Here is a 26478-nt window from a genome sequence, read left to right on the forward strand (position 1 = left end):
TTTAATTTATGTTTTTTCATCTTTATTTTGAGAAATGTCTGTTTTTGTATCACATTTCTGCTGCTGCCTGTCTTTTTGTGCTTGTAGAAATCTTTTAAATGAATGGTACTCTGCTTTTTCTTCTTCATCTAAAAAAATAAATAAAAGTTGTCAATATGTTGGATTCATATCAGTTCCATAACCAGAAAACTCTTTCATTATACATTGCATTTAACATCACTTAAATGTTTTATAGGCAAACTGGATTCCTGCATCTTTGGACTGAAAAGTAAATTGTGCTCACTGGACAGGTGTCTATATTTCATGTTTTGAATAGGCAAGAGTCTGCAGTTGTTGTTAATAAATCAAATGTTACCGTTCTGCAATCAATAGAACCAAATTTTACAAATTGCATGCTGATATATTACAGGAGAACTAATGACAAGGTTCCCGACTTGGACAGGCATGTGACATAAGACAACCAATGGCAAGGTTGCTGACATAGGGCTGACTTGTGATAAAAGTCAACCAATGACAAGGTTCCTGACTTAGGATAGACATGTGATAAAAGACATCTAATGACAAGGTTCCTGAATTGGGACAGGCATGTGACATAAGACAACCAATGATAAGTGTCCCAACTTAGGACACTTATGAACTATGAGCTTGAATTATATTTATAATACTGACCTTCTTCTTCCATAGTACATTGTAATTCCTCATCACTATCTTCGTCTTGACATCCAGGTCTTATTGTGATACCTGTACTTAATTTACCTGTAAAATAGATATATATAGATATGTTTCATATCCAGGTGTTATGTATACCAGTACTTTTTAAAAATTACCTGTAAAAGAGTAATAAATATTACTTTGTCATATTTAATACCTGTAATAATGATAAATGTAAACTGATGCCTTATATATTTCTAATTACTTATTGCTATTTTATGAAGTTTTCCTTTGATGTTACTAAGACAATAACAATCAAATCCAAGGAGTAAACAAAGACTCGAAAAACCAAAGGACATTTACATCAACATTATAAATAAATAAGAAACAACACGAACTCCTCTAAAAACAGGGAGTGAAATCAGGTGCTCCGGAAGGGAAGTAATTGATAATTTCCTTTTTCAGTACAGAAGAGTTATATGATAAATTATCACTAGAAATTAAGGGCATGGGTGCAGTTGTCAATGAAATTAACAACGTCGTCATAGGTAAAATAGGAATTAACAGATTATCATTTGTCATTTCAACTAGATTGCTTTTCACCTTTTGCCATCCAGGCTCACGCTAGAAAATCAATATTGTTGATTTGACCAACGATAATCTATACCAGATGCTCTGCAGGGCGTAGCTTTATACGACCGCAGAGGTTGAACCCTGAACGGTTGGGGCAAGTATGGACACAACATTCAAGCTGGATTCAGCTCTAAATTTGGATTGTGATTAAATAGTTGACACAGCATAGGTTTCTGACACAGAATGAATGTGTTCTAATGAACTTAAAATTTTTGTTTTCTCTTAGAGCAATTCACTATGCTGTTGAATATTAATCCTCTCAAAAAAATGTTTTTTTTTTTTTAACACTATAATTGATTCTTTATTGCACATATTGCTGTTTAACAATTAAACTTGGTGTACAGCATTTCATCAAGTTTCCCTGTTAAAATACCACTGAATACCCAGGGATAATATTCAGTAAAATTAACTAATACATTACATTGGTTTAATTCACATATTAAACTATTATTATAGTTGTTACAAATAGTCTTTGCATCTTCACAAAAAGTATTTTTTGATATATTCGTAAACAAATATCTACACAATAATATTTTTACGGAAATTGATCATTCATCCGGAATGACTTTTTGGGTTCTTTTATTAACTAATCAAAAACGAATTGCAGTCAAGTGACCTCACACGACTTTTCTGTTCCTCGTGTTGGGACAATATTTTTTTAAGTGTTTCGAGAATTTGGATTATTAATTTCTATGTGGTTTTAAGCTTTGAATAATATTGCGAAAAGGTAAGTTGGAGTGTAAATATATTTTTCATAGTTGCACTTTCACTTTCAGTTTTTAATAAACTTGTTATTGATTTGACCCAGATAGAATACCGTGTCGTGACCTTTACCTGACAAATTTTGTAAACAATGCACACACATGTAGCGTACAAGTGTCGAAGTACCTATATATTGACAAAGACACACACACACACACACCTACATATTCATTTATATCTGAATTACCCACATTAACATTCATACATTGTAGTAATAATTACTGAACAAACAAACTTCTGCACATACAGTCATACTTGTTCACTGTCACATGATACATTTTACAAACAAATTTCTTTCAATAACTTTCATACATACTCATACCTTAGGCATAGCAATTACAGATAATTACTTGCATAGTACATTTATAATAAAGGAACAAAAAATCAATTTTTATACATGTAGCTTTTTTAACTAAAAATGACTTCATTATTATTCTTCAAAATATTCAACACCTTTGTTAATAAAATGCTGATCTCTAAATTGGTCATACTATATAGTTCAACAGTATTTTCTACCTCATATTCAAAAATTTTTAATGTGTCTACTGCTTTGGTTTTTTTATTGGAAACATAATGTGTTTTATAGATTGAAAAGAACATTAAGCTAAGCAAATGATTTAGCGCATAGTATGCTTCGTCATGAATTTTGTATCCTATAACCAAGGAATGAAGACTAATTACTTGTTCGCCTATGAAGACTTTTTTGAGTAAAACTTTCATTGATTTCCAGAATGTTTTATGATATGAACATGTAATGAAAAAATGATTATAATTATCTATTTCATTGCAATATGAACACAAATTGTTTTGTGAAATTTTCCACTGAAAAAGCAGCACCTCATTTGGCAAAATAAAGTGCATTAATTTCCACCTAAACATTTTTATTTTATTATCTTTAAGATATTCAAAATTAAATTTAATAGAGTCTTTAAATTCATTTATTAGTCTCCCTTTGCTTAAGACTCTTTCCCATTTCAAAAATCCTACTGGTATTTCTGTTTTTGACACTCTTAATACTAAATTGTATATGTTTTTACCATTAATAGTTAGAACATCATTACAATCTCTAAGTTTAGTTTTTGTTCGGTTGATGTGGACTTTTGTTTTGAATGATTCTTCTGATTTTAATTTGTCTATCCATTGCTTTGGTATAGATTTTTTTAGTTTTGAGTATTCAGAAATCCAATTCCTTTTATTTCTTAATTTTGAAGTAATCATTTCTTCTGATATATTTCCTCTTTTATCTATTATGTCATTTATATATACTATGTTACTATCAATCCAGTTATCAAAGAACAAACATTTTCCTTGAAATTTTATGAATTTATTTCCCCATATAACTTGTTTTCTGATTTCTAAATAATTATCGATTTGATCATGATGATTGTTTTCACAATTATTTACATTTATCCATGTTTTTATCATCTCTTGATAGAAAGTTGGTGTACTGTTCCATATGTTTTTATCTAGCAATTTTGTGTTATTTACATTCATCTTGAAAATAAGAAGGTTTTTTCCGAACTTATTAAGGTATAGTTTTGATAATACAGACCAATTTGCATTTTCTGATTCTAATATTTTTATAATCCATTTTAAATGTATAGATTTTATATAGGATTCTATATCAATCATTTTTAACCCCCCTTCTGCGAAGTTTTTTGTTATTATTGACCTTTTTATTTTATCTTTTCCTCCGTTCCAAATGAATTTATATAAGATTTTATTTATATATTGTAGATTTTCTTTAGTAATGATACTGTTAGTAGCAATGTAGGTTATATTTGGTAGAAGAATAGCTTTTACTACTAATATTTTTCCAAGTATTGTTAACTTTCTTTTTGCCCATCTTTCTACAAGTTTCGTTAATTTGTCCAACACTTTTTCAATATTTAATGTTTGACACTCTTTTTTGTCATACCCAAAATATATTCCAAGGCTTTTGATTGGTTTGTGGGTCCAATTTATATTTTCATATTTATCTTTTGAACTTTTTAGTCGTCCTAACCATACCCCTTCCGTTTTATTTCTATTAAGCTTAAGTCCTGAAAAACTTCCAAATGTTTCAATTATACTGAGAGCTAAACTTATTTCTTTCCTTGACTGAAGAAAAAGTGTTGTATCGTCAGCTAATTGACAAATTTTTAAATTGCAAGATTTTCCATCTAATGTAATTTTTATACCTTTAAAATCTTTATTACTTCTAAGTCTTATTGCCATTAATTCTACTGTTATAACAAAAAGTAACGCTGAAATCGGACACCCTTGTCGTATTCCTCGATATATTTTGAACGGACCTGAGACCCACCCATTATTTAAGATACATCCCTTAATGTCGTTATACATAGTTTCAACCCATCTGATAAAGCTACTTTTAAATCCAAACCGTTTCAGTGTTTCCGTCATGAAAGTCCATTCCAGTGAGTCAAAAGCTTTACTAAAATCTAAGAAAAGGATTGCTCCTTCTATATTAAATTTCTCAGAATAATCTATTATATCTTGAATTTGTCTGATGTTAAATCCGATATATCTATTTTTAACATATCCTGTTTGATCTAGACTAATAATAGATGGTAGTACTTTTTTAAGTCTCTGAGCTAACACATAAGCTAATAGTTTAGTATCAATATTCAATAAAGTTATGGGACGATAATTATCTAATGAAAGAGGATCATTCTTTTTAAAAATTAGTGAAATTGCACCTTTCTTTTGTGAGTTTGTAAGTTCTTTTTTTTCATAATTATAATTAAATACTTTGACAACAATATTTTTTAGGCTCGTCCAAAATTGCCTATAAAATTCCACTGTCAGCCCATCAAGACCAGGGGATTTATTAAGCTTCATTTTAAAAATTGCTTCAGTGCATTCAATTTCTGTTACTTCCCCTTCACATTGATTACTATCTGAGTCTTTAAGCGTTTTTGTTAATTTTGTTTCATTAATATATGTTTTAACTTCATTATCACAAGGATTAGTTGACTCATAAAGTTTTTTGTAATATTTCACTTGTAGATTTAGAATTTTATCTTGATCAGTTGTTGGGAGCCCATTTTCATCATATAGTTCAGTTATAATCTTTTTTGTTTGACGACTTTTTTCTAGTCCCAAGAAGTAAGCACTATTTTTTTCCCCTTCTTCGAACCATTTTACCCTTGATCTTATTTTTTGTCCTTTAATTTTGTCTTTATATAAACACTCTAAATCATTTTCCACATTTTCAATTTCTTTTTGTAATTTATGATTTACATCTGTACCATTATTTGCTTTATTATTGAGATCATTTAGCTGTTTTTCTAGGATATTTATTTTATCTTTTTTTAATTTGGCTTTTCTTTTACAATAGTCTAAACTTGCATCTCTTATCTCTATTTTCAAATTGTCCCATAGTATCCCTAAATCGTCACAGTTAATTGATTCATTTTCATATCTGTTTATTAATTTGTTTATTTCATTTACATAGTCATCATTATTTAAAACACTTGAGTTTAATTTCCAGTAGCCACGCCCCTTATTTCCTCTTTCAGTATTAATTTTTAATGATACTGCATTATGGTCTGTTATTTTCTGTATTAAAGGTCTAATATCGCAGCTTTTACAGTTTTTTTGTACTTCTTTTGAAATCAGAAAGTAATCAATTCTGGTGGCTTCTGATCTATCTTTCCTACACCAAGTAAATTGTCTTAGATTTTTATTTCTACTTCTCCAAATGTCTATTAATTTACACGATTTTATAAGCCCTTTTAAACCTGTAACTGGTTTATCAAATTTTTTAGAGGATTTAGTTTTATTTTTTGTATCAATTAATGACCAGATGTCGTTAAAATCTCCCCCAAGAATTGTTTGACCTAATCCATATTTATTTATATATGATTTAACTGTTTTGAAAAAACTATTTCTTTCTCTTGATCTATTTGGAGCATATATATTTACTAGCGTGTAAATATTTTCATTTATTTCAATATTAATCAAAATAAATCTACCATCAGCATCTTTGTGCTCATCAATAATTTTAAAATTTATTCTATCTTTTATCCATATTGCTACTCCGCGTGAATTGCTTGTACCATCACTTCTGAAAATGTTTTTACCAAGTTCTTTAGACAAAGTATCTTGCATTTGTTTAGTAAAATGAGTTTCCTGTATAAAAATTATATCACATTTTTGTTGATTTGCCCAACTTACTATTTTATTTATTTTTTCAGGTTGCTGTAGTCCATTAGCATTGACCGTACAAATATGCAAATAGTTTTTCATGGTGGTTTATAGTTGGATATTTTAAATTTCATACAATAGCATGGTGAGTTATCTTTCTTACTATTAATAATGAAGCATTTAGAATTGGTTTTCTTTATTGTTATTTTGTTATTTCTTTTGACTGACTTAAAACTAAATTCTTTTAGTCTTGTTTCTGTACAAGAAGAGTTATTTATAGGGCAGTTTACATACTGATATAGCATTTGTTTTACCTGAGAAATACCGTTATACGCCTCACTGATTGCGATTGGTTTTTCAGATCGTGGGTATTTAAACGATGAATTAAGGTTTGTGTTTGTTTTTTTCTCAAGTAATACCGGTTTGTTTACTATCTCTATGTTTATAGTCGGTGTATTCCTGATTAATATTGTTAGTAGTTTATTTTCCCGTACCGTAAAATGTATTATTTTATCGATCTTTTCCATAATTAGCATTAATAACCTATTCTCATGATGATTATATTTGTCAAGTATATGGTGTTTATTTTGGAATAGATTTAGACTTTCGCTGTCCAGGTACCCTTGCTCTCTACTTTTAGTTTTGTACGTTCTATATTTTGACCTCAACGTTAAAGTATTTATAGAATTTCTGGTCAAGGTTATTTCATCCGCTTTTGTTGGGGACTTTTTAAGATGGATTAATATGTTTTCTCGATCAGGATGTTTAGTAGCAGATGGTAAATCCTTTAATTTAATATTATAGTAACATGACATAAGTATTATCATCGACATGACTAGATTCTCTAGTACACAATAACAAAAATTTGCCACTTTATTAAATACACATACATTAATGTACTTTTTCTTTTTATTTGTCTTTTTCTTTTTCAGGATAAAACTTTCATGAAGAACAGACCATTTCTGATCTTCATTATTGGAATTGATTAGACTATCTGTCAGTCTGGATATTTTAAGTGGACAACCTTCATCAGCTGTGTCACATAACAAAAAACATTTTGAGACATATCTCGAATAATATATACAGTTAAAAATAAATGAAATCGGTGCTATACAAACTGTTTTGTGAAAAATATGATTGACAAAATGCATTTTTTTTTTTTTTTTTATAATTTAAAATAAAAGAGTTCTAGTCTTATATTTTGTATTTTGATTAACAGATGTTAAATCAGCGTCTCTTTTTTGGCTTCTTAGCAGCCTCATCTCGTGTTGCGTCGTGCAGATTCTCTGTTGGGGTTACTGGAGATTTTTCAATGTTCTTTGTTTTTGACTGTTTGGGTGTGCTACTTGAAGTGTCGCTCGGATCATGACTTGGTTTTGTTGTCAAATACCTCGAGATACCTGGTCTTCTGTCAACACTTTTGAGAATTTTAGGTTTGTCTTTTCCAGCGGACTTACTTTCCTGAGTACCAAGGTTCAAATGCGAATGTTCCGTGTCACTCTCTGACCTACTTCTACCCTTGGTATTCAGGAGAGGTTTTGTCGAGCTTTTGGAATCGACATCACTATCCTGGAATGACTCATCGTTATCTTCAGTTTGTTCATTGGTCTGAACATCATTTTCACTTGCATGGAAAATGTCTGGATTGCAGACACCCTCCATGTTGGTCGTATATGTATTGTCTTCTTCAACTTCAACATCAGAATGCTCGTCGCACTCATATTGCCTATGTCCTAGTTGACCACATTTTTTGCACTTCCATCCGTTTGGACAAGTGTTTGCTATGTGCCCTTCCTCTAGACACTTACTACATTTCATTATATTTGGTCTGCTTGTAGATGCTTGGCCAAAATGGCTGATAGTAGCCCAATAATTGCCTATTTTCAACGACTTTGGCAGAGGCTGATTGAAAGGTTTGCATATGACTATCCTATCACCTGTTCTGCAGTTTGTTACAAGATTGTCAATTCTCAATCTTTCCCTTGAGTGAGTGATTATCTCACACTTGCTAACTGAAGTTTCAAGAGTTCTTAAGATTTGGTCGTCATCTGCTGATAGAGGAACATTTTTGACTCGTACCTTTATAGCATTTGGTTCTTCGTTCATGGTTACCTTTGGGTTTCTCAAGTACAGGGTTATTGATTTTCTTCTGATGGTTAGCCCCAATGACAGTAGTTCTTTTTTGTCTTGTTCATTGTCGAAATATAGTCGCCAGATGCCTCGAACTCTCTGTAACCCAATTAAAGCTCTAACTGATACCTGCTCTTCTATTGCTCGATATACCTCTATATTTATTAGAAATGGGCGTTGACCTAAATGATTCATATCATTCTCACCAAAGACGTCTGTTTCTAGAAGAAATATTGGTTTAACATTACCAATCTTGCAGTCATCGTTTTTGTTTTTGTATTTGTTTTCATCTCTAGCTGCTTCGGCATAAGAGGTGGCCATTTTGTTTTCTTCGTTTGGATTTTTTTTGTCTTTACACATCGATAAATACTAAACTATTTGTCCGTTTTTGAATGTTTTAGTCTCAAAAGAACTGTAAACATATATTGCATACAGTCTTCAACAATTCATACCATACATATTAGCTGTAATCTTTCAAAAAGTCACTTTTTTGCGGAGCTATGAAACACTAATCACCTTGGTTCAAGGGCCATAACTCACCATTCTCAAAAAAATGTTTGAAGAAATTTTCTTTTTTATTTATGAAATTTCAAATGAGAAAAATTGAACCCAATTTTTTTAATCACATCCCCCTTTCCCTTATTCCAAAACTAATCTCAATTAAAATTTCGAATGGAGTTTGCAACAATAACTACTCATTTAAATACATCATAAAATATTAAGATGTAAAAAACTGCTTGTTATCACTGAATGGTAAAGATTATTTTAATTTATCAGTTGGTAGTAAAAAGTGAATATACATTGTATATTGTATATAACAAAGATTTAAGTTGATTCTGGACAAAGAAAGATAACTCCAATTAAAAAAAATCTTGCTATTGCACAATATTTTGCAATTAGATATTTCTTGCTTACTATTCTGGACAAAGAAAGATAACTCTAATTAAAAAAAAAATTGCTATTTCACAATATTGTGCAATTAGATATTTCTTGCCATTGTGCAATACTGTGCAATTGAAAAGACTTGCTATTGCACAATACTTAATATAATAATTTTAGATCCTGATTTGGACCAACTTGAAAACTGGGCCCATAATAAAAAATCTAAGTACATTTTTGGATTCAGCATATCAAAGAACCCCAAGATTTCAATTTTTGTTAAAATCAGACTAATGTTAATTTTGGACCCTTTGGACTTTAGTGTAGACCAATTTGAAAACAGGACCAAAAATGAAGAATCTACATACACAGTTAGATTTGGTATATCAAAGAACCCCATTTATTCAATTTTTGATGAAATCAAACAAAGTTTAATTTTGGACCCCGATTTGGACCAACTTGAAAACTGGGCCAATAATCAAGAATCTCAGTACATTTTTAGATTCAGCATATCACAGAACCTAACTGATTCATTTTTTGTCAAAATCAAACTAAGTTTAATTTTGGACCCTTTGGACCTTAATGTAGACCAATATGAAAACGGGACCAAAAGTTAAGAATCTACATACACAGTCATGACAGTTAGATTCGGCATATCAAAGAACCCAAATTATTCAATTTGGATGAAATCAAACAAAGTTTAATTTTGGACCCTTTGGGCCCCTTATTCTGTTGGGACCAAAACTCCCAAAATCAGTACCAACCTTCCTTTTATGGTCATAAACCTTGTGTTTAAATTTCATAGATTTCTATTTACTTATACTAACGTTATGGTGCGAAAACCAAGAAAAATGCTTATTTGGGTCCCTTTTTGGCCCCTAATTCCTAAACTGTTGGGACCTAAACTCCCAAAATCAATACCAACCTTCCTTTTGTAGTCATTAACATTGTGTTTAAATTTCATTGATTTCTATTTACTTAAACTAAAGTAATTGTGCGAAAACCAAGAATAATGCTTATTTGGGCCCTTTTTTGGCCCCTAATTCCTAAACTGTTGAAACCAAAACTCCCAAAATCAATCCCAACCGTTCTTTTGTGGTCATAAACCTTGTGTTAAAATTTCATAGATTTCTATTAACTTAAACTAAAGTTATAGTGCGAAAACCAAGAAAATGCTTATTTGGGCCCTTTTTGGCCCCTAATTCCTAAAATGTTGGGACCAAAACTCCCAAAATCAATACCAACCTTCTTTTTATGGTCATAAACCTTGTGTTAAAATTTCATAGATTTCCATTTACTTTTACTAAAGTTAGAGTGCGAAAACTAAAAGTATTCGGACGACGACGACGCCGACGCCAACGTGATAGCAATATACGACGAAAATTTTTTCAAATTTTGCGGTCGTATAAAAATCTATTCGGCTTTTGTCACCTCATACATGTTTAACAGTGATATGCATATAACTCATCCAATAAATATACCTACACTGGTATTATAAAAAGTAAAAAAATTGTTACACAGAATCTCATATTTTTTTTAAGATAATTGTACCTTATAAGTTACCTGTAATTACTATCTCATATCCAGGTGATATAAACACATTTATATTGTGGATGCTTTATGTTTCATGTGATACTCAATTTCCTTGATTTTGTGGCTATATAAAATGGACCACTATTCAAAGTGTACAAATATCATGAAGACTTGTTATATGAATTTATTCACCAAAAAACAATATATATCTTCCCAGTCTAAGAAAATTGAAACCAATGAAAAATATCAATTTAACCACAACACTTGAAATACCAGTAAATTAATAGCATTTAGTTCACATACAAGTTATAAATTGTCTAATACTTTGAGACCACCTCAAAGAGATTAGCTCATGTGTTCAATTCTCTCTTAAGTATGTTTTGCAGTAAAAAGTCTTAGATTTCTTGTAACTTTAATAACTGTCTACATGATAACATAATATTATTGTTACCTTTTTCCGCCATATCTTTGTTTAACTGTGACAATTGTTCTTGTGTTTGTTTTTGTTTCTCTTCTTCTTTCTCTCGTTTTAATTTTTCATATTGTGGTCTGTAATCTCTATAAACAATAATATCTATTTTTAGTAAATATTTATAATGGGGGACTTGAGTCAAATAAAACTCTTGGTATTCCAAATGTCATATAAGATTAATAGAGTATGTGTCTTTAAAACTGCTTTCAGCAAATTATGGCAGATGTTTTCCATAGGTGGAGGATGTCAAAGTTTACAAAAACCTTTGGTAGGAAAACTATCAATCCTTACCAACTAGAATAGGAATCAAACACACCTGTCCACATGCAGGGTTCTATATCACAATCTCAGTATTGATACTCAGCTGTAAATCAGAGGGATATTACTAAATATCACTATATTTCATAGTGAATCAGTCATCACCAGGAAGAGTGATTTTTCACTTGAAAACCGAGTGTAAACTGTACCTTTCATATTCTTCAGAAGTGATTTTTCACTTGAAACCCAAGTGTAAACTGTACCTATCACAATCTTCAGCAGTGATTTTTCAATTGAAAACCTAGTGTTTTCTGTACCTTTAATACTCGTCAGTAGTGATTTTTCACTTAATCCTGGTGTAAACTGTACCTATCACAATCTTCAGCAGTGATTTTTCAATTGGAAACTTAGTGTTTACTGTACCTTTAATACTCGTCAATAGTGATTTTTTACTTGAAAACCTAGTGTACTGTACCCTTCATCAGTGACATTTCACTTGAAATCTTAGTGTAAACTGTACCTTTCATACTCTTCAGCAGCATCATCTACTAGTTTAAAGAATTCCTCTATACCTTCACCTGTCACTGAAGACACACCAACATTCTGAAATAAAAATATTATTTAAGAATTGAATGCTTTTTTCTGTAAATTAATTGGGGTGTAAAAGTCACCAAAGTACATTTTGTATGAAGCGCTGAACCACTTCATTCTAAAAATGTTCGGGCGGTCAACTCATTTACAACCCTATGAAATTACTAAACTTATATTTACAAACAATTTTAGTATCCATGATCTGCCATAATTTTTATTTTAAGCTTGACAAGAATAATAAATTTATCCATAAAAGAATGTAATGAATGTAGATGACCGATTGATTTGGTTTTGTAAGTGAAATCTCAGCACTGACCTCTTTACCATGAGGGCAAGTTTTTATTGCTTGGATGAATTCAAAAGTACCTAGTGAGAAGCATCTAACTTCAGCGGGAAAACTGGCAATCCTAGTCCATTTATATAGGAGTTGAAAGGGTACAAACCAGGCCCTTAACCAGGAATTTTCAAGGGGGGGTTATTTGAACTCATGAACTCGACTTTAACAGTCACAATTCAAACAGAACTTTGACTATAACAGTGCTTATTTGTTTTCAAGGGGGGGTTCGTCCGAATCCCCGAACCCCCCTGGCTACGGGTATGCAAACTCACAACCTCAGTCTTGACAGGCTAGCATTTAGACCACTGAGCCAAACTGAGGTTGAAATAACCATGATATAATCACATAAGTTTAAAAATTTAAATATCTAAAAAATGCTGATTTCCATAGAAGTGGAACTTGCTTAATCCGACACACTGGGGTACCAGAAAGAAATGTCTGATTAAGCAGGGTATCGGAATACTCAGGTTTTTCTGCAAAGAAATGCCTATTGTGGGACCATGAAAATGTGTCGGTTAAAGCGGGATGTTGGAATACTCAGGTGTCTGATTAGGCAGAATACAATGCAGATATATATATATATATATCATTATATAACATGAATAAAGAACTAACCCGTAAATTATTATAAAACTCATCTAGCACCAGACTCATGGATCTTGTTAAGTTAGAAACATAAGACGTCTCATGTTCTAAAGCTTCTTGAAATGTCTCAAAATCTCTCATCCATTCTACTGCAAAACTATTGTTCACGATATCTATCTAAAAAAATCAAGAGGAAACTGTTAAATATACAGATTAAGTTGATTTTTTCATCTAAAGGAAACCTCAAGGTTTTTTTGACACATGTCAGACATAGATATTTGTTTCATGACTTGTAATTCAGCACGGTGATGGAATAGTTATCTGGACCATGTGTTGCATGTCTTTGTCCTTCAGTTCATTTGTTTATTTGTTGGAGGATTTGTTTTATGTGGTCTTTTAAGGCTGCTTGGTGATTCTTATGCCTCATTCACATGTACATTTAATTCGAATGAAAATCAAATTCGCTAATCGTGTTCACACACTTTTCTTTTTAAATCAAATGGATTCAAATTGGCTCATTCAAATTATCTAATACACATAAGAAATATGTTTGTTAATACGAATTAAAAGTTAACATCATCAGGACAGTTAAGCTGATTAATAAACTACTATCCCCCCTACTTTTAGACTACTTACTTTGTTCATAACAACTATAAAAGGAAGCTTGGTTTTATACAGTATACTACAGGCATATAACATATTGGACATAAATGTAACAGGATTGATACTTCTGGACGTATCCATACAATAAACTATAACAGTTGGTACAGAGGACGCCTGAAAATGAAAATAAATCAGAAATATCACTGTTAATGTTATTCTTGTTAATATTGTAAATCTACAATTTCTAAAAAGTTTTGGTGAAGACTGCAGATGAATCAAGTTATCTTTTACAGTTTGAATTAATTTTGGATGTTCAATCAAATATTTTCATGACCTTACACAAAAAAATGATCTATCTTTATACTTAATTTGTAGAGAGTCTTAAAACGACAACACTTTAGGGACGACTGCAGAAATTTTATTGATCGACATATTTCTGTGCTTGGCATCATCATCAGGATAAAAACAATACATAAAATTATGCTGAAGTACATAATCCGGATCTAAAAATTTAAACTTCACAATGTTACTATGGTTTGTAATTTATATTTAATTGTATACATGTTTACTCAGTATCAATATTTTTGCTGATTAACACACAAGTTCACTGTTTTAATGTGGGTTGTGTGTAAAGGTATGTTTAATCTTGCCAGTACACATTATTCTTAAATTATAATACAATTTGAATTTAAATAATTTTTGTTCCTTATTCAATAACAAAAACAACAAAAACAGCACTACTATGAACTTTATCAATATATGGCCATTGCTATCAAGCAAAAAAAGATTTGAAGGATAACTCCTAAATTTGTTTGCTTTGTGAATAATTCGACCCTATTAATACTTCAAACTTACTAATGTTTCTGTTATAATAGTTCCGGACGCTGACCAGGTAAATACTTCAATCTGACCTGGTGTGTCCAATAGTATGTATCTGTAGAAAAATGATATAATAAAGTCAGAAATATGTCACTCAGTCAAATGACTATATCATGTTAATCACATCGTTGGATTCGATCAAACATGTCTTATTCAAAAACATGTTAAGTCGTGTATATAAAAAAGTATTCAAAATGAAATTTAAAAAGTGATAATTTTATCTCTGCATTTCATGCATTTGTAAAAGTTACATTTCTTTAGTGAGTATATCACTATATGGATCTGAATATATGCATTAGAGCTCACAGTTTCTGAACACCAAATAAGACCAATAATATCTTTAAGTGTAATTTAACAGGCTCTTTATAGCTTGCTATTCGATGTGAGCCAAAGCTCCGTGTTGAAGGCCGTACCTTGACCTATAAAGTTTTACTTTTATAAATTGTTACTTGGATTGAGAGTTGTCTCATTGGCACTCACACCACATCTTCCTATATCTATACATGGTTGTTCAAAATACATTTTAGCAGCACGGACAAAATATTTCTACAAACAATAGGAGATGAAGAAATTGCCATATTTCATTTGATTGAATTTTCTCATCTAAAAATAATTGATGATCTAAAAATAGAAAAGTTTGTTTTATTCCCAATAATGTACTTACTCTGTTTCTGAACTTTTCTCATCAACAAATTTCATGACCTGAGTGTATAGAAATTGATTTAGTATAAACAGTGAAAAAACAATGACAAATCTGACACAGAATATGTATAAACAGTAATTGTGATGGTCAATATCTTTGGTATGTTTAAATTAATCAATTCAACCAAGTATGTAAACAAGGTATTAATGGTAAGGCCAAATAAAAAAGTATGTGTGGTTCCAGTTACATCTGAAAAAAAGTTAGGGTAGGTAGGTAGGGATTTTTTTATTTTATGTTTTTTTTTTACATTGAGTCTATGGGAGCAACATTCTGACTTTAACAGTGCTTAATAAAAAATGACAATAAAATCTTTAGGGTTGGCTATTTTTAAGTCGAAAAAAGTAGGGACGGTAGGGTTACTGGAACCACACATATATTTTTATTTGGCCTAAACATGACAAATTGTGACTTGAATGGAGAGTTGTCTCATTGGCACTCATACCACATCTTCTTATATCTATATCATTATATCAAGTGAAAACTTTAATAAAACCAGGCAAATAGAATAGTTAGTGAATTTGACAATAACCTGATTAGTGTACAAATACTATGAGTATACACACAAATACCCTAAATCTCCTTTTAATCATACTAATCAAAACTTTAATGAATTCTAAAACACAACAGTAAATATCAAACTTAATCAGCAGTTGAAGTACTTAAGTATTTGTTTTAGAAGTATTATATATAGTATTGTTTCATGTGTACCTTTGTTTTTTGCTATCTATTATACTGCATAAAGAATTCTTAATGTATGGTATTATTCTACCTGTTGTTATTTATGTTATTTGCATTGAGAACTAAAACAAGACAAATACCAGGTCTACAAATTTGGAATAATGGAATTAAGAATGTACGTTGAACCCTATTATTTAGTACTTTTGTTGCGTTACTGATTTATATTAAACCTTTCCTTTTTTTACCATTTATAAATCTACAACCAACTTATTATAAATATGATAAACAAATTCTCACCTGATCAAATCTTGTAGCAAATAAATTAAGTGAAGTCACTATCCCTCCGTTTGGTCCTAAAGAATACCTTTGTATTCGTTAAAGAAAATTCACGGGTAAAAACATTTAAAAGACAAAATTGATTCCTGAGCACACAAAAAATGTATATTTATTTCTTGAACGATTTTGACTAGGAATACTCACAAGCAAAAGTTTGGAAAGCCTAATTTATTACATGTATTAGCTGATAGTAAAACAAAAAATGTGCTTTGCTGAACGCAGCTTGATACAACAAAAGAGGTCCAACCATGAACAGTTGGGGCAAACATGGACACATTATTCAAGCTAGATACAGGTCTGAATTTGGATTGTAATTAAATAATTGACACATTATAGGTTTACAGAATAAATGAAACTAGAAAAATGCTTGTTTTATGCACTTTTTGGCCCCTAATTCCTGACATTGCCTGACAGTTTGGGTAATCAATTACCCCCAAAATTAATCCCAACTTTCTACTTGTGGAACTCAACCTTGTGCCGTTGTGGTACAATTTCAGAGTAATCAAAATACTTATACAAAAGTTTTTGTCCTGAATCTAGAAAAATGCATATATATTTTTGGCCTCTTTTTTGCCCCTAATTCCTAAACGGTTGGGATCATCTGACATCCCCCAAAACAATCTCAACCTTCTTTTCGTGGTATTGAACCTTTTGATAAATTTTATAGAGATCCACACACTAGTCTAACAAGGTTGTTGTACCTTCCAGAACTGATCGCCTACCAGCAGTCGTACTGACCCAGACATAGAATAAAACTAATCACATGACTTCAATGCTCTGAAACAACCTATATCTCATACACTTGTTACCAAGGATACTGTTTCATCACTTCTTTGTAATTAACTGTGTCTCGGATATCTGAAAGAATATCAATTTTAGCATCATGATCAATGAAATTACACTCTATCATGGCATGGGGTACAAAGGAAAGTGTATTATGAAAAAAGTTGGTGTGTAAAGTGACAACACATCAAAAAGGGTCTTTTATAGTGTATATAAAAAAAAAGATGTGGTATGATTGCCAATGAGACAACTCTCCACAAGAGACCAAAATGACACGGAAATTAACTATCTGTCACCGTACAGACTTCAATAATGAGCAATAGCTTGCTATGCTTTATGGGTTTTGCTATAGTTGCTAACTTCTATGTCTTTTGACTTCAGGTTGAGAGTTGCCAATCATACCACAATCATTTTAATTTTATAACATGACACCTTGTTATTTTATACTATCATGACTATAATCTTGTCTGTAATACATGTTCATGGCACATTTTGATCTATAGGTTCCTAGGAGCCTGTAGCCCTTTTCCCAAAAAATCTTTAAGTGTAAAATAAATCTTACAATAAAAATATTTACATGATTTAGTTGAATTGTTAAGGAAAGTTTTACACTTAATTGCAAGTTTCAAAAACGTTACGTATATTTTTTTTAGCGGATCTAAATCTTTCTTTTTCAAGATTTCCTCAATTTAACTTCTTTAAGACATTTACATGATCCAATGATGATACATGAGAGATCTAATTATTATAACTTCTTCCAGTTATTAGAATAACCATATGAAGTTATCTACAAATAAATGTTAGGATGATAACATTTTTCCTCTGACCAAACCCAAAAACTGTAATTTCAAAATTTTTTGTGATGTTTTTATATTTTTGTAAAATTTGAAACAGGACAAGTGTCACAGAAATATAATGTTATATGTATCTAAAAATAACAAAAAATATATCACATATAAAGTCCACATAGGCACATACCAATATTTGCTGGAAAAGGTACTTCATGGACTGCAGGATCTAAATTAATGACATAAGGAGGCTTCTTTTTAGCATGAAGGCAAGCTGTAATTCTCTGTAAAATATAATGGTGAAATCAGTTTAATTAAATAATAAATAAAACTAGATGTGTCGTAAAGACACAAATGGCCTGTCTCAAAAATTGAAAAATCTGCAATTTCAACAACACATGTGGACACAAACATGATATATAAAATCAGCTCAAATTCTGAAGGTGTTTAGAATCAAAGTGATGGAAATCACTCATGGAAAGATTAGAAGAGTAGTTTGAATTATTTCATATTAAGGTATGGTGGGGGAAAATGAACATTTATAAAGCACTATTGCTGAAAATTGCATTTACAGCAGGTCTTTAGAAGGAAACTTGCTTTTCCAGTATGAGGATAAAATGAGCTCAAATTAAATAATACGGGTCTCTTAATTTGCACAATTTTATTTAAACTGCAGTTTATATCTTATCAAAATTATGTTGCCGGTTCTGAACATGTTTCAAAAAAACAAAAAAATGCAAAAATTCTTCTAGTAAATGTTACCAACTATCCTTGTAAGACATAAATCTGGACCAACAGCTTAAAACTTTAAAGTGTCAACAAAAAAAATTGAAAAATTTTGGGCATTTTATAAGTTGAAACAGAGGTTATGTCACAGTGTAGATACTATTCTGTACGCTATCCGGAAGTCGCGATTTTCGAAGCGATGATTTCCAACTGGCTAACAGGACAGTTTTGCCTACCGTTACTTTTCTCATCATTTGTTTAATCCTATATCTACAAGGTGCTTTGAGCATCTTCAAGGTTATGATGATATATAGCATCATAAATATGAGTAACTGTAACAAAAACATGCATTAGAATATAAAATATATGTGTGCATCACATCAACTTGGTAGAAAAATGTGAAATAGATGGACAATTTTGCTCTCGTAGTACAAAGCAAATAATCTTTTATTGCAAATATTTGCATCAGTTTACAGTTAAGTACAAAATGTATATCCTGTTTCAATATTCTTTTCGTATTTAAGTAGAATATTCGTATTTCCCATAAAAAATATGTTTTCCTTGAGGATCCCAAAAATAAATTACTGTACGATCAGTCTAGAACTGACTGTATTCTAGAAGCGATTTCAGATTTTTTTACTGTATTACCAGTCGTGATTTTGAAGAAAAAACAACAGCAATTTGAAGGTATATACGTGTATATGTGATATTATGAACTATCTAGGGAACTATAACGTGTAATTACTTTCATCAGACAATACAAATATATTTTCTGATGAATTTTTTAGACGACAAAATAATTGTATTTTTGTTCCATCAGTCTTATTTAAAATCAAATGAATATATGAAATATATTTGTGTTATTTAGAAAAATGCCACCTTCTAATGTATCGTAAATAACTTTGAAATCACCACTAGAATACAGTGACATAAAGACTGATCATACAGTTTTAAAATATACAAGCGAGACTGATCGTACAGTGAGAAATTCAAACAAGTGTAATTTTCTTATTTCTGGCTTTAAAGATCTGGTTGAAACTTTTACCACCACTTGAAATATACTTCATTTAGTTAATTAAGTCAGGTTTTTACGTTAATTTGTACACTAAGAGGGTAAAAAGATTGTTTTTAGGTTCGCCGACTGATTTTTCTTAGTGATGCACTTGAAAATCTCTTGATTAAGGCAAAGATACGAATAATGAATGTGCGGAATTTAATTCTAAACCATTTGAGAATATCGATGTCGGCTGAATTAATCATTAAGCAATGTAAAGATGATCAACTTACCGTTTAATTCAGTATACCCATCAAATTTAAAATGTGATCCAAAAAGTTCTTGCTTCGAAAATCGCAACTTCCGGATAGCGTATAGAATAGTATCTACACTGTGTATGTGGCATTGAAGATTAAAAGTTTTAGAGTGCCTTTTGATCAATTTTTAAAGCATTTTTCAACACAGGGCATTGAAAATGTACCTTTTCAACGTAAACCAATTAAAAAACTTATCTTATTGAAATGTGGATTCTTTCTTGATTGCAAAAATATATATTCACTTCTAATAAAAATTCAAATGACTAAAATAGATATAACAAGTGAAACTGCGAGCTACTGCTCACTGATGATACCCCCGCCGCAAGTGGATAATATTAATAGTGTAAAAATATGCAAGTGTTCGGTAAACAGGAAGTTGTCGAGTGATGAATCTGAAAACGCATCACACGGTATAGCTGACTTATATAAATCCTGAAACCAAATTTCAGAAATCCTTGTATTGTAGTTCCTGAGAAAAATGTGACGAAAATTTTCAACTTGGCTATCATGTGTAAAATCATACAAGTGTTCGGTAAACAGGAAGTTGTCGAGTGATGAATCTGAAAACGCATCACACGGTATAGCTGACTTATATAAATCCTGAAACCAAATTTCAGAAATCCTTGTATTGTAGTTCCTGAGAAAAATGTGACGAAAATTTTCAACTTGGCTATCATGTGTAAAATCAGACAAGTACGTGTTCGGTAAACAGGAAGTTGTCAAGTGATGAATCTGAAAACGCATCACACGGCATGGCTGACATATATAAATGTTGATACCAAATTACAGAAAGGGTGGATGTGTAGTTCCTGAGAAAAATGTGACGAAAGTTTCATGGGACGGACTGACTGACGGACTGATGGACGGACTGACGGACAGACTGACGGACGGACTGACAGACAGAGGTAAAACAGTATACCCCTCCTTTTTTAAAGCGGGGGTATAATGATTGATGGGAAATAAACTAATAAACAATGGTTTGTTATAATTAAAAGTTTTAAAATTTTTAAACTGTTTCAAGCCAATTCCTGATAAAAAAAAGTGTACTAATTTAATTGTTGATTAATTACAGATGTCAATCATTATTGGAAATTTATCAAGTAAATTATAGGCCTTACTTGAATACCTTTTATTTATTCATATTTATATTCATATTTCATTTTTTTTAAGATCTTATTTACAAAATCCATTAATCATTTATCTTTCAGATATAATTTACAGAATCACTTTATGTAATGTAGATCAAAAGTAATTGGCAATAAATAAATATATCATCCTTATAAATATCAAACATCTGATATCATGGATATACACATTTGTGTATTCAATTATGAGGTCAAATACTTGTGTATTAAGAATTATAATTATGTAAGACTGATAGGTAATGGGGTCAATTTGATTGGCAGTTTAGGAGGTGGGGCATTGTAATTAAAGGTCCACCTTGTCTCTGATTGTTTAGTGATAATGACAGTTGTCAATCATACTAGTTGAATCAATACCCAGTTACCTAATCAAAATGTTTTTTAAAAAGCCTGCACATCAACACACCTTAATGACATACACTCTTGAATGAACTGCGCCAATTATATAGTACCCAGTTTTTTTCAGTTATATGTGTATTATGTGCACATACATGAGAACCATAGGGAACTATATTTCAGTGTGAATACATTTAGTAACAGTAGCTAACCTGTCCTGTTGTTAGGGAGGCTGGTGCCTAAGTAAAGATTTAGAACAAGTTCTAATCTTTCCAAAAAAGTATATATATAGCAAAATAGCAGAATGACGGACAAAGATAAAACTATATTTTAGTTCATTTAAATGTTTTGGAGTTTAGTATGACGTCCATTTTCACTGAACTAGTTCACATTTTTATTGAGGGTCCAGCTGAGGCCCATATCCAGTTATTGGATTGTCTCGCTGCATTGAAGACCCAATTGTGGCTTTCGGCTGTTATCTGCTCTTATTTGTTTAGGCATTTTATCTAAAGCAATTAAGCATGGCACGATACCATGCCAGATTTAGAGCAAGTCAGAGGGGATACTCTCAAATTTCTACTAAAATTAAGGAAGGTATATATATCAGAGTGTCTTGGTGTAACTCAGTGAATAATTGCTGCTTGTGGAGTTTGGCAACATGTTTGTTACATGTGTTAAACTGTACTGTACTGTTGTAATAAAAAAATTCAACACAACCATCATTTTTTTTATAATGGACAAGATTTTCAAAAGCATTTGTATGGGGACGAAGTCCCCTATTACAGTAGAAAAAAAAATAAAAAAAAAAAAAAAAATCAGGAAAATTTCCTTAATTTTTCATTCTACTAATGAACTCAAAATATTTAACTTTTTTTCAGACTTTTTTTAAATCCCTGCATCTGCACAGAAATCTACTTCCTTTTCCGTCTTGTTTGCATCAGACTTTGATAAAAAATATATTTATCAGTCTACTAAAATATATAGAAAGGAACTCAATACTTATTCATTTTTAAAAATTGATTGTTATGAAAAAAACCTTACCTGATGACAACGTTTCTTTGTTTACATTGAATATGACATCTTAACTTAAACAACGTCACAACTAACATCCCTAACAACAGAACCAAAATCGGTATTTCTGTTTCTTTTTTTTTAACATGTTTGAATTAAAAAAATAAATAAATTCATCATGTTCATACAGACTTTGTCCCCTATCACAGGTAATGTCTGCCTCATATTAAGGGGATGAAGTCCCCTATTAAATGTATTAGTCATGACAGTCATGACAGGAGAAAAATCAATAATTTCTTTTTTTTTAAATCAGGAAAATTTCCTGAAATTTTTATTGTACTAACATGACTAATGAACTCAACATCGTTAACTTTTTTTGTCACTTTTTTTTTTATTCCTGCATCTGCGCAGAAATCAAATTTCTTCTTCTTTTTTACGGTTTCGTTTTCAGGAGACTTTGAGTAAAATATATATTTATCAGTCTAGTAAAATATAGCATGTATAGGAAGGAACTCCATGAACTCACTACAAATTTTATTGAACAGATATATCATGTTAAGGAGGGGTATTTGCGAAAAATACCAGTTGAGAGAATGTTAAATTTCGCGAGCCGTAAGGCGAGGGAAATTCATTCTCAAGACTGGTATTTTTCGCAAATACCCCTCAAGAACATGCTATATCTGTTTAATTACACCGAATGTCTAAAACGCATTGATGATCGTGACGTTACAAGCGGCAACGTTAAAAATGAACGATATGCATTTGATAGCAGTAAATTTGTGAAAAATACACTGGCTATCAACCAATCAAAACCCAGGATTCTTACATAAGGTGTAATTATTTTAATAATTCTTTGATATGAAAAAACATTACCTGATGATATCTTTCTTTGTTTACATTGAGTATGATGTCATAACTTAAATAATGTCACAACTAAAATCCCTAACAATAGAAGCAAAATCGGAAACGTCATGGTATTTCTGTTTCTTTTTTAACAGATTTTGAAGATTAAATATGTTTGAATTGAAAAAAAAATCATACAGACTTCGTCCCCTTTCAACATTCTTCACCAGTCAGGGGACTTACTTAAATAAGTGATTTTTAAATCACTTATTTAAGTAGCAAATTCAAAGTTTTGTCACAAATTGGGATTTTGTAGTTTTACCAAAATTTTAAACACATAGGTTTAAATAATATCTTTTCATTAGTAAAATTGAAAAAAAAATACCTTTTTGCTTCTTTTAAGTAGCAAGGTTTATGCCTTTAATGCTATCATTTAGCTGCAAATTCTATTTTAATTGAAAAAATGCTATAATATTGGCTTTACATAATGAACTGATACTTTGTTAACAGATTTTTCTCAGCAGTGGAAGTATTTTTCCTGTGAAGTTCAAGGTTTCATCTTTCAGATTATGTAATAAAATTCTACTGTTTGTGATAAAAATTTCACTGTTCGGGGGTGTTGAAATTAGTGGGGGTTATTAAAATAACGATACTTAAAGAAGTGATTTTTGGGAAGGAAATTGAGGTATGATACTTAAACAAGTGATTTTTATGTCATTATCCTAGATTCAGTACAAGGTCATCACCTGAAATGACCTACATGTAGTCATCCAAAAACACAGATGTTGGTTCTGATAATTTTAGAAACATAATTAGTCCCTTGATCATTGGTATTCTATATTTAAAGCTTCAATAAAATTAAATCACTTCTTCTAGTGATTAATTTGTACTACTAAAATAGGTGATTATTAAAGAAAGACAACTCTTACTTTCAACCTTTGTGGAAATAATGTTACTTGAATCAGTGATTTAGAAAATCACTCATTTAAGTAAGTCCCCTGACTGTTCACAGATAATGTACATGTAGTATATTTTTTAATACACCTTATTGCTATCTGACCGCCATTACTGGATATCACACAGGTTCTCATAAAATGTTGACGTCATACAACAAAATATCTGACGCCACAATGGAAAAGTGATTGCTGTATGCATCAAAAGTTCAAGCAGCCGGTTCAGCTGGGATTAGCGATTAGGTGTATTAAATAAGAAAAAAAATTTCAACATGTTCAAAAGTATTTGTATATCAGTCAGGGGTGGTAAATAAAAAAAATGATTTCAAAATCACTTCTTTGAGTGATTTTGCCTGTGAAATATTTAAAATTTTCGCACAGACTTTTCAAAATCACTGAAACAAGTAATTTGAGAAGTTAAAATTTAATCACTTCAATAAGTGTTTATAACATTTTTGGGATATTTTTCCCACAAACTCGATTTTTTTATTGGTAAAAAGACCTGATTTACATTGAAAAAACAACTATGTACATGCAGTAATTGTCATTTGCTTGATAAGCTTTAATTCTAAGTTTTACAGCTTATTTGAATATATGCAATTTTTAAGTAGCACTCCTGACTGTATATTGTACGTGGGTCTCATTGGGGTCTAAGCGTGACGCGGGATTGCTGTTTTTTTGGTAAGCATGAAACGTGAAAGTCAATTTATTATGCCATGAAAACGGGAAATGGAGTCTAGCGGGACACGTGAAATTACAAAAAAAAAGAGAATTGCTTACGTACATAGTGTTAGCGGGATATGGGAATCAGACAAAACAGTAAGCGGGATCCGGGATCAGAACCCCCAATGAGCATGATGAGACCCCTCGTCCGCCCTGATTTTTGTTCGCCCTAGTTACTGTTCGCCCTAGTTCCTTTTCGCCCTGAGACCGTTCGCCCTGATACCTGTTCGCCCTGATTTATATTTTTTATAATTATAGTGTTGTGTTCTGTGTATTTAATTAAATATGTTGAAGTCAGTCTACAATTTCGCCGAATATTTACGATTTTTATTTTTTATTATAGTGTTGTGTTGTGTGTATTTAATTGAATATGTTGAAGTCAGTCTACAATTTCGCCGAATATTTACGATTTTTATTTTTTATTATAGTGTTGTGTTGTGTGTATTTAATTGAATATGTCGGACGGCTTGTACAGTTTGGCAATAACTTTCAGAAAGTGTGTTGTTGTGATCACATTGCCAATGTATTGGTCCCATGCTGTCTGGATCTTCTCTTCTAGGATGGTGTACTTCCTATGGATGTCACGCTCTAGGTCTTCGGCACGGACACTGTAGTCGACGACTTCTGCTTCTGTCATAAGATCTGGAATTAGGACGTAGAAGGAAACACCTGCGTGCTTGGCTGCATATATAACAAATTTGTCAAAACGCACTTGAGATCAAAGAAGCCAAGCTGCGAAAATAATTTCCCTTTCATGCCTAACAATTTGTACATCAGTGTTTTTACCCATCCAAGCTGACTATTTTATTTGAGAAAAATTTTATTTTCATTATTAATCCATCAAAGACAATTCATACAACAATCAGTGATATCAAAGATTTCAAATTATACCTAATCAGCAATCAAAATTCATTCAACAGTAATTAAAAGTAATTATAAAATAAACTGAGTGTAACAATGCAGCTACGAATTTTATTTAATTAATATTCTGTATTCAGCTTTAATAGATAAACATAAATTTTAATATATATAAATATACATTTCTTTTATTAATGAAACATATTACATATAACATATACATATCATTTATGAGAATAGGGCGAACGAACTCAGGGCGAACGGAATACCAGGGCGAACAAACTCAGTGCGAACGAACCTAGGGCGAACATGTAATCAGGGCGAACGATCCCGATACCGGACATGCAGTTTATTTTTTAATAAAAAAAATCAGTAACTATAGTTAATTCTTTATATAAAGATTTGCAATTAAGATTGATATAACATTCTTGTATTGTATATTTTTAATGGATATAATGATATGTCTGGCTTTGGCTTTGCAGTGGTTTTAAAAATGTGTAAACAAGGCAAAATAAGTGAAATTATTTAGCCGACGACGACTGTCACCTGAACAAATGTTGTTTTTCCAGATCCTGCCATCCCAAGAACTATAATGCAAGTAGGTTTTTTCATTGTATGTGCTTCTGTTCGTGTTTCTGATGGAATTTTATCATCAACTTTTTCACAACATGCCATTTTTCAGAAAATAAGTAGCAAATTAGTTGAAGCATTATTTTCGTATGTTTTTGTAAATATCTGTTGAAAATAATAGTATCATATTATAAACTGATTATTATAGATTTAAAATAAGGATTGTTTTTTTGATCTCATTACTATTACAACTTA

General features: G+C 31.0%; 1 protein-coding gene and 1 long non-coding RNA gene across 2 annotated transcripts; one reads left to right on the forward strand and one right to left on the reverse strand.

The window, feature by feature from the left end:
- On the reverse strand, nucleotides 1-26359 carry LOC139527293 (GPN-loop GTPase 1-like). Its single transcript, XM_071322647.1, has 12 exons — nucleotides 26200-26359; nucleotides 17941-18034; nucleotides 16998-17037; nucleotides 16141-16207; nucleotides 15127-15164; nucleotides 14439-14517; nucleotides 13617-13757; nucleotides 13011-13157; nucleotides 11988-12070; nucleotides 11189-11295; nucleotides 670-756; nucleotides 1-128 (listed from the first exon to the last, which is right to left on the reverse strand). The coding sequence occupies exons 1-12, from the start codon at nucleotides 26326-26328 to the stop codon at nucleotides 7-9; spliced, it is 1134 nt and encodes a 377-aa protein (XP_071178748.1). The 5' UTR covers nucleotides 26329-26359; the 3' UTR covers nucleotides 1-6.
- Nucleotides 1875-7267, forward strand: LOC139527294 (uncharacterized). The gene is made up of 3 exons (XR_011665321.1): nucleotides 1875-2011; nucleotides 6246-6340; nucleotides 7128-7267. It is a non-coding gene; the product is annotated as an uncharacterized lncRNA (long non-coding RNA).
- Nucleotides 26360-26478: the final 119 nt, after the last annotated feature.

The sequence above is a fragment of the Mytilus edulis genome, chromosome 6 (assembly GCF_963676685.1).
Source record: "Mytilus edulis chromosome 6, xbMytEdul2.2, whole genome shotgun sequence".
Lineage (NCBI taxonomy): Eukaryota > Metazoa > Mollusca > Bivalvia > Mytilida > Mytilidae > Mytilus > Mytilus edulis.

What these genes read in the sequence shown, in the direction of transcription:
- LOC139527293 (XM_071322647.1), bottom strand. Translation starts at nt 26,328, where the DNA reads ATGGCATGTTGTGAAAAAGTTGATGATAAAATTCCATCAGAAACACGA. An exon ending in GAAAAACAACATTTGTTCAG is followed by an intron (nt 18,035 to 26,199) that starts GTGACAGTCGTC and finishes TATATTTTACAG; the next exon opens with AGAATTACAGCTTGCCTTCA. An exon ending in GAGAAAAGTTCAGAAACAGA is followed by an intron (nt 14,518 to 15,126) that starts GTAAGTACATTA and finishes ATTTTTCTACAG; the next exon opens with ATACATACTATTGGACACAC.